The 12,801-nt window shown below is 44.2% G+C and overlaps 1 protein-coding gene and 1 long non-coding RNA gene across 2 annotated transcripts in view; one reads left to right on the top strand and one right to left on the bottom strand.

Moving 5' to 3' along the window:
- The window catches only part of ZNF462 (zinc finger protein 462), a 138,793-nt gene that overhangs the window by 97,392 nt on the left and 28,600 nt on the right, over positions 1-12,801 (top strand). The window contains exons 9-10 of the mRNA XM_029920342.1: positions 3,275-3,542; positions 5,452-5,588. Coding sequence (XP_029776202.1) covers positions 3,275-3,542; positions 5,452-5,588 — 405 coding nt within the window. The remainder of the gene's footprint in view (positions 1-3,274; positions 3,543-5,451; positions 5,589-12,801) is intronic.
- LOC115276341 overlaps positions 1,918-12,801 on the bottom strand; it is a 248,056-nt gene continuing 237,172 nt past the window's right edge. The window contains exons 4-5 of the long non-coding RNA XR_003901893.1: positions 5,698-5,880; positions 1,918-3,336 (exon numbers count right to left, since the gene is read on the bottom strand). This is a non-coding gene — a long non-coding RNA (uncharacterized LOC115276341). The remainder of the gene's footprint in view (positions 3,337-5,697; positions 5,881-12,801) is intronic.

Genomic DNA, 12,801 nt, shown 5'->3' with positions numbered 1-12,801 from the left:
CTCATTAGATGTAGAACCAGCTGTGTCGACTACCTCATTGGTAAAATTGGGATGAGAACCCACTCTGCGCACCAAGTTGTGAGAGTTAATTGCTATTGTTCAATAAATTCCAAATCCATGTCTATAAAGCATCATGACCGGCCACGTTAAAAGTCTAGTATGATCCTGGTTTTACAAAATACAATTCTTTTTATGGATAGTTTACAAAATGGATAGCTACATGTGACTTAGATTTATTCTACAGCTACAGCTATACACTATAATATAATTTCTAAAACTTTGCACATAAGTAAAGTGAATTAAACTGATAGACTGCTTATCTCCGGGTTGGGTTGGGAACGTAGGAACCAGCCTTGTCTCGGCCATCGTAGTCTTCCTGGCCACCCAGGTGATAAAGACATAACCTGGGTGACCACCTGAGGTTTAGTTTCCCACTGGATTCACACTCTAGTGCCTCCAAGTGCTATATTTCCCAGTTACCATAAGCCCGGCTTTCTGAAGCACAGCATGTTTTCACCTTCCATAAGCTTGGAATGAAGAAAACAGTCTTAATGATGATTTTTAACATCAGTGACATGCCCTTCACTACTAACAATCAGTGTGCTTTTCTAACCTGGGCTCAAAATGACCCTATTCCTGCTCTTCAGGCTTGTGAACAAGCTGGAATTGTAGGCAGTTAGCAAGGGGGCTTTTTTAAGATGGGTGAAATCATACACGCTCACGTCTTTGTCACTTTAGTCCCCAAAGTGCTAAAATTGTACATTATTCACAAACTTCCCAGTGAGAGAGAATGAGAGACATAGTATGTTTTGGCACCAGAGAGGAAAGTAAAGCTCGAAGGAGACCCAAAACGTTGTAACCTGGGCATTATTACAGATGTACCACAGGCGGTGGGGTTTGCTTATCTTTGTAAATAAACCTCTCCATCTGATTTTAACCAGGAAAAATGGAATTCATAGCATGGTACATGAGGCTGTTCCTTTTGCCATGTAAGATGGCAGGGTGATGAGCCTCCCTTTCTTGGAATGCTTTCCCTACAACTTCTTGCATTTCTATTTCTTCAAGTTTCATATAACATATATATACCCAAGTCAAAATTTAGAATTCGCTTTTTGGGATGGATGGAATAAAATGCAATAGACCGTAGAGACAAGAAAAATGTGTTAAATGAAAGGAGACTCCCTTCCGTTGGACAGAGTCTCCCTAAGAGATTAGTGTAGGTGTTAACTTGGGGTGGGTGGAAATAGGGGGAGATAAATTTACGTGGCTTATTATCTGATTATGAACAAATTATTTCTTTACGACTTCTGTGGTATAGGGATTGATGTCGGGTCTGTGGCTGACGTGACTACCAGCTGACTACAGGGCTTGCTGAGTCGGTGCTGTGTCTTGGAAGGAGCTGGTGGCCACTTTTTGAGAAATGGACTGTTCCTTGGGATGTTTGTTTCTGGTCTTGGATAGATTTGTGGGGGGAGACAGCTCACAGGCAGTGGGACCTGGCTGTGGCCTTGTTGGGCACAGAATTCCGATGCTGCAGAGTGAACAAAAGGAAGGACAGAGGCTTGTCAGAGTGGTGGCTGGGCAGTGCCCGACCTGCAGCCCAGCCCCGTGTTAACAAGAGAGGCGGAGTGTGTTCTGTGCTTCATTGTGCATGTATTTTAAGCAGAAACTAGTCTTGAGAGCTTACACAGAAAACATCTCGAACAACCCATGAAATGGTAAACAAACCTGCTATTGAAAGAAAGAATGAGAAGTTGACAATTGCATTATTGTGATCCTGAGTGGGTTCATCAGCTAGGGTTGAGGAATAAAGAAACCCGAGATAAAAGACTTGGGTAAAATGAATTCGGTCATGTCATTCCTTTCTTCCTTTGTCTTCAGTTTACACCTGGTAATGAACCCATGGAGGCTTGGAGGTATTGTTCAAGTTTCCTTTTGTTTTATTTTTGTGTGTGTGGCAGGTTTGTTTACAATTTCCAAAGGGGTTTTTCTCAATCTTGAGGAATACAAATTGAGGAGAGGGAAGAGGAGAACAAGAAGGGAAGTTGTTTGAGGATATTGAAGACAGGAGGTGGCCTCGCAATAAGGGAGGCTGCTCTGTTTTTGTTTTTCTTCTCCAAGAGGCCGACGGGATGGATGGCCCTAGTTTCATCAAATTCGGGTTTTTACGGAATTCCTCCATGTCCTGCCTTGGGGAATCGGGCTTTGGAAAATTAAGTGTCCATCAAAGCAGGAGGAGACTGGTACAGTTTCTATCGCCTTCCCCCTCCCCTTGCTTTTTGAAAGGCTTAAAAAAAAGAGCCCTTTGTTGTCTTTTCAAGGAAAGTTACACTGAAATTCATCTGTGCAGTATTCATGGACTTCATTTGTGCCATTCATAGGCGGCCGTAGGTTCTGTGGGACAATGGTGTTGAATGTGTAGCCCCAACACTCAAAGCAGCGTGTTGGGAAAAGGTTCAAGACCTTTCTTTTACTTTCTCTCTCTCTCTCTGTCTTTTTTAAAAACGGCGATTTTCCCACCTCCCCTCTAGATCAGATTTCTCCACCACATGCCATTGAAGCTTCTCAGGGCTAAGATTTATGCCTGTCATTTCCCGACATTTTCCTCCGAACTGCAAACTTTAAAATACCTTTTAGGGAAACTTATTTGGAATTTCATTTTAATGGGATTTATGAATAAATCTCCATCTTAATGCTGACTAAGCTTTAAACATCCATTCCAGAAGAACACTATTAGATTTTTATATTTTAAATTTTAAATCATTTGACTGTGAAGGCATAAAACATTTTTTATATTTGTGAGTGCCATGTGCTCGAGCATTTCTGTTAAAGACCTTTTTTCTTTTCTTGAATAATTTTGGGTTTCGGAGGAGATATTGCATCAACTACTTCCCTCTCTCGTCTGGATGCCTGTATACATTCTGTGCATTTATTCGTCTCACCTGCAAGGATGGCTATGGTATGGCAGCCTGTTGCCACACTGCTATTTCCTTTTAAAAAACAGTTTATTTTCTTCCTTCACTTTGAAACCTTTAACCTCAGAGTTTTAGTTTTAAATGCTATGAGCCCTCAAAGTCTGATTAAACGAAGTGATGCTTTCTTCCCACCTGCCCTTTCCCAGATCCATGTTGTAGGATGTAAATGAAGATGAAAGATGGATCATAGTACTCATCTTAAAAAAAAAAAAAAATCCAGACTAATGTCGGGGGCTTTCAAGTGTCAAACCTCTGCTGTGTTCTCTGTGTCCGGTGTCATTTTCCCCGTCTGTCCACAGACTCCTCCTACTCAGAACCTCCAGATGTTCAGCAGCAGTTGAACCACTACCAGTCCGCTGCCCTGGCAAGAAACAACAGCCGTGTTAGCCCCGTGCCTCTTTCTGGGGCCGCCGGGGGTGCTGAGCAGAAAACTGAAGCTGTTCTTCACTGCGAATTCTGTGAATTCTCATCTGGCTACATCCAGAGCATCAGACGCCATTACAGGGACAAGCATGGTGGGAAGAAGCTCTTCAAGTGCAAAGACTGCTCCTTTTACACAGGCTTTAAGTAAGTGCATGAAGACCAGCCTTGACAAACAAGGTGGCGGCGCCTGTTCCGCCCCTCACCGCACTCTTCCCTACACTCTCAGGCCCTGCCCGCGGGATGATACAGGCATTGGGTCCAATCTTCACAAAAGGAGGCTTCTTCCAGACGACTGTTTGGGGTTTGTGGAAGGGGTTTGTGACGAAGAGCTATATCAGAACAAATGGGTTTTTAAATTAGAGCCAGTGGGCACCCAATCAGTGTGAGATAATGGTAAGGGATTTTTCTGGCCCAGGGCACGAAGCAGTGAATGCTTTGCCTTTGGAGGACTATCCTCCCTTTTTTTAATTTGTTTTTGAAAAAAAATATATGTTTCTGAAAGCGAAGTCAAAGTCAAGAGAGAACATCCAGCAATTATGGTTTCCCTGCTATCCTTATAGAAAATTCGTATTTCTTAAGATCATATTGTTGAAAGACAGCCAGAGAATGGAGACTCCAGCACTGTGAAGACTAGAACTGAGCCAATTGTAGACAGATTGTTCCGATCCAGAAAAAGATAATCCAAAGCCCCCCTTGCTCCTGTGTATAACAGAATTGGTGAACTCAAAGAATGGCGTGCTTCCTCTGGTGTAATCTAGACTCTTGTGATTTCGTCTTATCCTGTGCAGTACTGCTGAGGCAGCGGTGATGGGTGTACAATTTGGAGCCTGACTACCTGGGGTTGAATCCCAGCTTTGCCACTGACTGGTTGGTTGACTAGGGACAAGTCCCTGAGCTTCTCTGTTACTCCTCTTCCTGATCTGTAAAACAAAGATAGTAACACTACCTAATTTATAGGACTCAAGAGAGGAGTAAATGAACTATTCTATCTAAAGCACTCAGAATAGTGCCTTGCACAAAGGAAACACTAATAAGTGTTACAATATCATAGAAAGCTATTCTAATAATATAATATTAGATGCTGTGTTACAGATAGAAAGCTATTATTATCTGTTCCTGTTGCAATTAGTACCCAAGCCTTCAGCCACTCTAGAACTTCAATACAGACTCCAGACAACCAAGGCGGGTGAAAGTAGGCTTCATGGTCAAAGAAAAACATGAACTGGAAGAACAAGTCTCTTTTCCAACAACATCTTAGTCTGGGATCTGATGGAAAACGTGTTATATCTCTGGCTATTAATTTGGTTCAGTTGTTTTTCAAATAAATATGTATGTGACCTTAGAATTGAGAAAAGGCTAAAGACCCAGATAACAAGGGCCCACTGACAGGTGTACATGTCTCCCCAGAGAGAAGTACTTGTGTTAATAAGGGTCCTTGCCCATTAAACTCTTGGTTTATCATAAAAATGGATAACATTTTTATGAGACATTTAAGGCTTTGTAAATGTGGCAGGTTTTAAAAGGATGGAGAGGAAGGCAAGAGTACCCTCCCACCTTCCAGCTGTTACAGCAGCTGTGATTTGGTTTACCTGATCATCTGCCGCCATGATGCTCCAACCAACTTGCCCTCCCCACCGCTACCTGTGAAGAGTCACATGGGCAGCCAGTTAATTAACCTTTTTCTAGTCCCTCTCCTTCCAAGCATGATGAGAAATATGTTCTCATAGGGATTTTGGTTTTATATTTTTAATAGGCAACTTCTAATCTTGAAGACTAAAGTGTTTAGGGAAACCCATTTCTTTTGAAATAAGCCATGAACCCAGCCTAGTGGCAAAATTTTCAAAAAGAAGTTACCACTGCCGTGACAAGGTTCAGTTATCGGATGAGTGACCAAGGTGCATGTGGTTTGCAAACATGATTAATGTCTATGGTTTTGGCCCCTCTGGCTGGGGTGTCACACCCAGAAGCTCTCTAGGGAGGTAGCCAGAAGGCATATGTGAGTGACCCGACCTCCCATCACACTCATTGCCTCTCCCCTACACCTCTCTCGCAGATCTGCTTTTACTATGCACGTGGAAGCCGGGCATTCGGCGGTTCCTGAGGAGGGCCCCAAAGATCTCCGCTGTCCTCTCTGCCTCTATCACACCAAATACAAACGCAATATGATCGACCACATTGTGCTTCACCGAGGTAACTTTTCTAAGCGCGGTTTTCTTGGGGCAGATGGGTGAGGGTGGTATTTCAGGGATGCCCTCTCTGGGTGGCATTGGCACCTTTTCCCTGGTCCCCCATTCCTCACCTTATCTCCAGGCAGGAAATCACAGTAATCACCATAGTGACAGCCAATGGTAACCCCTTCCGGCTGCAAGATTTCCTCCACGTGGAGGGAGGCGAAGGTGATGGGCTCTGCCACAAACACTTCTCGGGGGCTTCTCAGTATCAGGGATTTTCACATTCTCATTCCTCTGCCCTCACAACCTTGCTGAGGAAGGAGCAAATAAGAAACAGAATGGGTGGGTGAGGATTCATTTATAAAATGTGAAGAGCTGCTATATGGTTGTAAGCAATTTGCCGGAGGGAGGCCAAAAAGATGATTTCCGGAGAGCAGAATGCAGAGTTTCCCTTGAAATGGATGGAGAGAGAAAATTTTTAACGGTAAATGTGGCCTGATATATTTTAGAAATCTCATAGGCTTCAGATTTAAATTCTGGTTTTAAAGCTTCTTGTATTCACCTGCTCTCTCATCTGTAAAAAGAGAAGACAGTCAAGCCTATGAAATAATGGGCAAAAGGTCTAGTGTGTTCCGTAGTGGAGGCATACGGGGTGTTCCGTAAATGTTGGTTCCTGGTGATAGGGATATTTCTTTCAAGTCCTCTTTGGTTTTTCTTTCAATTGAGTTTACTCTTGGCCAATTAAAACACTGTTAAACAACAGTCTTCCTCTGCATTGGAAGGGAAAATATGTTTATGTAAAAACTACTTTGTCCTAAAGAGTCGAGCCAGAGGTGGATGGAAAAAGATTACCGGAATACCAGTAATCTCTTGCTGTTTCCATCATCCACTGATCTTTCCATCTTTCCTTTGTTTCTTCCCTCCCTCCTCGTCTTCCTCTTCTTTTTTGTCTTCCTTATTTTGCCTTTAATCTTTCAGGAAGCATTTTAGTATTTGCCACCTGCGCCTCAAAAGCAGTGAGTGTCTTCTGCTATCCTGCTGAGATGTCACTTGCCCTGAAATGCAGAATGCTTTTTGAACATTTTCAAAGTTGCCCACATTTCCCCAGAGCCACTGCCTTGGGCCATTGCATTTTGTGACACTTCATCTATGTCTGCTGTGCACCCCATGGAAGGCCACTCTAACGAGACATGAGGTCACTGCTGGCCGGGACGGCCACCTACAAGCGGGAAGAAACAGTGTAGGAAAGTTTAGGCAGGAAATTTGGGCCAGAGTGGTCCCACCTGGTGTTGCACATCAGTCACCTGGCTTCTGGTCCCCGGGGCCCGTGTGTCGTGGTGGCTCTGGGCCCCCTCGCAGTGTGGGGAGAGGCCATGAGCAGTGTTGCTGCCGAGCAAACAGAAATGGTGAGGCCTCACTTCTATTTTGAGTCCCCCTGGGTGCCCATATTGCCCATATTGCTGCCTGGTAGGGTCAGAGCTTCAGTGTCTAATGAGCTCAATGATTTATCTTCCCTGAGCCAAGAATTCAAGAAAGGAGGTGCGGGGTGGGGGGGGTAGACAGAGTAAATGCTAACGCCACAATGTGCCCTTGGAACGCTCCACCTGACTCTAAGTCACTCCTATCCAACAACATCGTGAGGGCTCATACTGCTACTTGTTTTCCACTTCATGTGTGGGAAACATGAAACAGAAGAAAACTGCTTTTTCTTTGATTTGCTGTAGTTATCTGTGGTCATGTCACAAAGAATTTAAGGTATCTTAAAGATATTTGTGCAGAACTATAGGATTAAACCAAATGGGGAAATTGGGACAGAAATGCAAAATAAGAAGAAACTGGCTGAAAGTTTCTGGAAGCAGGAATAAGCTCCCGAGAGGCTGGTGTCCAGGGTACACCATGATGCGCTGTGCACCTGCTGGCAGTGGCCTGTGGAGTGGGCTCTGAGAGTCCAGCCGCCCATGGCAGAGAACAAAACAGAAGCGACTGGGCTTAGAGTGTCTGTTAGACTCTTGAAATTTTGTTCAGGAGGTTTTCAGGAATTCTAGATACTGAATCCTGAAGGAATTTCTCCACTGGGGTCTCCTGAAGGGGACCGTGTACAATATACCGTATATTGTCCCCACCACAAATACAGTGGTCAGTCCCTCAGGGACGATGAGGGCTGCGCAGTTGAACTCGGATCACTCAAGCTATAATAGTGCAGCTGTGAGTCAACTCCAGTCCTCCAATCCCATGACCCATCCATCATACTGCCTGTCCCTGGTTATGTACAGTCTCTTCTATTTGTAGAGGTAACTCAATTAAAAGAACCATCTAAATATATAAATACCATCCTTCTCAGGATCAGAAAGCACACAATCTGGAATAAAGGAGCATCTGAGGATTGGTAGTAATGACAATATTAACCACAACAATAGTTACTATTACTCAATGCTTACTAGTACCAGGTGCTGTGCCAAGTGATTCCAGTATGTTACTTTGTGGAATTCTCACAAAACCCTATGTGATGGGTATTACTGCTATCCCTGATGACAAGGAGAAAAGGTTCAGAGAGGCTGAGAGCCACCCAGCGTCCAAATGTCTAATATGTGACCCAGCTGGGATCTGAACCCAGGCTTGTCTGCCCCAGAGTCCATGCCTGTAACCACCATGAATCACTGTCTCACCCTTGGCAGGATGGTTGGTGTCATCCTGTTGAGCCTTCTACTGGCTGTGGCAGCTGGGTCTCAGGATGGAGTTGCATAAACTGGAGGGGCTGGAGGTCAGAGATGTGGCAGCAGGTGCCTCAAGACAGCTGTGTCTGCCACCTGTGCCCTGGCCTGGCTTTGGTGTCCCATCTCAACTCAGAATGGCATCTCAGTGGGACACTAGTCTTGACAAGTCAAGAGACGGGGCTGGGTGTCTGCCTTGCACTTTCAGGGTGGGGCTGATCTCAAAGTAACAAGATGTGGCCCCTTCTGCACCTGTGCCCTCATTGCTCTGCGGAGGAGTAAACATCTCTGGTCTCTAGGGCCTGGAGTAGGAGAGCTTTCTGAGGCCTTGGTTAATTAAAATACTCGGGATGAAAGGCAAGAAAAACAGCTTCTGAACTGGCCCTGGACTGATATCCTGCTTGCAAGAATAGTTTCCTGAGCTTTTTATGCAGACATCATGATATATTTAAATAGGGAAGAAAGGGAGGAGAGTCCGTTTCACTCATGGGAAATCTGAATGAGCAATGACCATGGGTTTATGTTGGCTTTGGCCAACGAGAGCGTACTGTTTACCCAGGCATTTGGCAAGCATTCGTTATGTGCCACACTGTGCTGGGTTCATGGGCAACATGAGGTGTAGAAGAGCCAGTACACACCCTCTTCAAGGAGCTGCAGAATGTTCAGAAGTCTATGTAAGCTAGTGAGTGATGGGGATCTAGGAGCTTCACCACAGCAGGTGTATTTGTATCCAGGCAGAGAAAGGTGGTGGACAGTGACTTTCAAACTGAGCCCCGATGACATTTTAGCAGGTAGAGAAGCCTGAAGGTGGGGTATGTTAGTTTCCTGAGTGGCTTAAAACACCAATGTACTCTCTTGCTGCTCTGGGGCCCAGACGTCTGATATCAAGGTGACAGCAGGGCTGTGCTCCCTGCGAATGCTCTAAACAGGAATCTTCCTTGGCTCTGCCCGGCTTCCTGTGGCTTCTGACATTCTTGCCTTGTAGCTACATATACCTTTCTCTGCATCTGTCTGCACCTGTGTGTCTCCTGTGTGCCCTCTCCTCTTCTTATAAGAATACTACTCATTGAGTTTAGGCCCATCTCAATCTACTATCGCCTCATCCTGACTAGTTATATCTGCAAAGACCTCCTATCCAATAAGGTCACATTCTGAGGTGCACATACATTACTGAGGGGGACTCTTTGACCTTGACATGGGGGAGAGGGAGGAAAAATTTCATCTGCTCAGGTAAGTGGAAACGAAGTATGTTGACAGAGTGGTATTAGAGTGTTCTGAGATGGGCTGAAGGGGATAGGGGGCAGGGCTGGAAAAGTGTTCTGGCAAAATTAGGTAGGGCTCCGCTGGATACCAATATAGGAGTTTGAACTTTACTCAGTAGACAGATGGGAAACCAGGGTACCTGGTGAGTACCAATTTAGTAAAGATTGAAACAAAGCATTGGTAGACCCATTTCTTTGAGGAACCTGGGTGAGATTAACATTTGGTGACATTGGCCATGATTAGACCAGTTTAGAAAGGGGAAAAGTAAGCCCTGAGATTTTTGTTTGAAGGAAAAGGTTGGTGGTAGGACTTTTTGGTGGGTTTTCATTCAGTGCAACAAATATTTATTGAACATTGACTATATATGGTAGCATTCTTTTACACTCTAGGAATATAGCCATGAAGAGTCCAGCAATGTCTGTGCACTGAAGGAACTTGAACTTTAATGGGAAGAAGACACAGAACAAGGAAATAGTTTCATGAGTACATTTCCATGGTGTTTCTCAGTTTATCACCACCGTGGGAAGCATGATGCTTTGTGCATAGCTTTGCCTACCTGTACCTTGTACACCTATAGCACACCTAGAAAATTGGGTACAAATTGAATTATAGGGGATGAGGGGCACCTGGGTGGCTCAGTTGGTTAAGTGTCTGACTTAGGCTCAGGTTATGATCTCATGTTCGTGGGTTCCAGACCCGCATCCAGCTATGTGCTGACAGCTTGGAGCCTGGAGCCTGTTTCGTGTCTCCCTCTCACTCTGCCTCTCCCCTGCTCAGGCTGTCTGTCTCTCTCTCAAAAATAAACAAACATTAAAAAAAAAAAAAAGGATTATAGAGGATGAAACACAGTTTTCCCAGATACTTTTATTTATAATTATGGAACTGTGTAATCACTGAGGCTGGTTTCCAGTTGGCATATTAGTTTAAAGCTTGTTTCCCAGCCTGTAACCCCAGGACTTAGGCAAACACTGAATTTAATGCTGAATCATGCAGGTGGGTGTCTTTTTGGAACTTATCGCCCCTAATTTATCTGATCTCTGTCATTTTTCTTGATAAAAACAAAATCTACAGTGAGATTGCCAGTCTTTCATTTTATTCAGTGAAATTACACATTCCATCTCCATCAAAGACCTTTGCCTGGTAGAATTAGAGGTGCAGTTCCCAGCTTTCTCTAGCTTGACACTGGTAGTCAAGCTGGTATCACATTTAATAATTTCTTATCAGGAGCTGTTCTCTTTATGGTAATGTGTGTCCATTTATGGTTATGTTTTGGAATGATTGTTTTTTAAAACTATTGTTATGTTCTTAATGTCTTTCTAGTACTCTGCTTTTATCATTATTGTGGCTGAGAGTAATGGGTGGGGCTTTGGTTTGGCCCAAGGTGGGTCTCCATCCTTTTGCATGATCATTTGCATACGGGTTTGTTGGCGTGAATGACTTCCAAATCTCTCCCTGCTTCCTTGAGACTTGGCAGTTGTGGGGAGGAAACCCATGAGTGTTGTGGTCTGCCTTTCAGGAAGAATTTTTACTTGGTGATACTGGACTCCACAGGGATGCGGTTTTTCTCTGTTTTGAGCAGAAATGACCCTTCATCCTCCTTATATTTGCAAACCTGCTGGTTTTTCCCCTGAGCACCACCGGAGCTTGACAGCACACACTTCTAGGCTCTTTTGCACCTTAGTTCCCGCGGCTTCCGTGTGGCATTACTCTGGGGTCCAGCCTCTTGAGTTTTATGTCCAGCTGCAGCACCAAGTGATGTTTGAGTAGGAAGAGATGAGAGACACATCTATCTTGTAGTCAAACTGGTGAAGTCATAATATTTTTGCAGCCAGCTCTGGAAGCTGAGTCACAATGAGTGTGATTCAAGCCTTGGTTTTTTTTTACCGAAGGTAATTTTGAGAGGTGTGAAGTCAAGAAAGACCCACAGTTGTTGCTGCCCCCACAAAAAAAAAAAAAAAAGCCCTGAGCACTCAGCTTCTGTAGCCAAGACAGGGCTCCATCCATACCTGGAAACATTCCAGTCTCTCACTTTTATGTCCTTGACTTGCCTCAGTAATGAATAACCTCATTCAGAAAACACTGTCGGTGATTTGCCTGCCTTTCAAAGTCTCTCTTGTGTTTTATCTTGGTCATGTTAGCCATGTTTTTAGAAAGTGAAAAAAATGAATTTTTTCTAAAATTAATATCTTAGTAAAAGTCCATGTAACGAAGAGATTTGGGAGGTTGGTGATGTCTTAGTTTGGAAATGGGAAGTCTTACGTTTCAGGGTAAGTGAGCAGGAAATTACCTTTTGTCTAATGCAGGAGATATTTGAAAGAAATTCAGATAGAAATGTTTGCCTTAGACATGCATGTAGCTTTTGTATTCTTAAATAGTCAGGGGTAAAGCCTTATAAATACACCAGACTGGATGTTCCAGAGAGTTCTTTTCAGGGGGGAAGGAAGAGAGCACGGACCAGGTTCAGGTAGGAGACCTGTCACAATTTGGTTCTGAACTAGAAGAGTGACTTTCAAGAAGTAGTTCATCAAGCCAGTCCTCAGTTTCCACGTCAATAAACTAAAGATAAAACTGACTTGGCAGAGTGTTACAATGAGAAAAAGCAACAGTGAGGGTAGAGTACCTAACAGTTCTTGAAACCTTGCGGGCTTCTGGTAAATTGCCGCAGTCATTTACATGAATTATTATTACTTAAACTCCAGAGTATTTGGGTCCTCACAACTTTGTGTAAAATTCACTTAGACACACACAGTGAAATTGGAAACGGCCAAGAAAACTAACCAAGGCGGTAGAGGAATTGAAAGGGAGACCCATTAAAAAACAGGTCTGAAAGAAGTGATTATTTACAGGCAGAAGTGGAGACTGGGGACTGATTGCATGCCTGTCTCCAAGGTGTCTGAGGCACCATTACATTGCTATTGTCCATCTTCACTGAGCTCAACAGAACCAGAGCCAGAGATGGAGTGGAAGCAGTAGAAATGACAAAACACAGGGAGAGCAGAGCAGGGGATGCATTCTCAAGGAAGGTGCTGGGAAAGTTTGTTTCAGCATTTCCCATGAGCTCCTGCCCCGTGGGGGGCTGGTCCTGGGGGTTCAGCCTGTACTCTAATCTCTTGCCATAAGCACCAGCTTCCTCATGGTTCTTGTCCATGGGTGTCTTACCCAGAGCAGCTGGAGAAATGCTCAACACTTTGTCTAAGAGCAGCAGTGTTCGACCAGAGTCCATCTTGCCTCCTCAGAGTACCTGTGTCTGGAGGCATT

This window comes from Suricata suricatta, chromosome 13 (assembly GCF_006229205.1).
Source record: "Suricata suricatta isolate VVHF042 chromosome 13, meerkat_22Aug2017_6uvM2_HiC, whole genome shotgun sequence".
NCBI classification, from domain to species: domain Eukaryota; kingdom Metazoa; phylum Chordata; class Mammalia; order Carnivora; family Herpestidae; genus Suricata; species Suricata suricatta.
The sequence above is the reverse complement of the archived record's forward strand: the minus strand, read 5'-3'. Positions and strand labels throughout refer to the sequence as shown.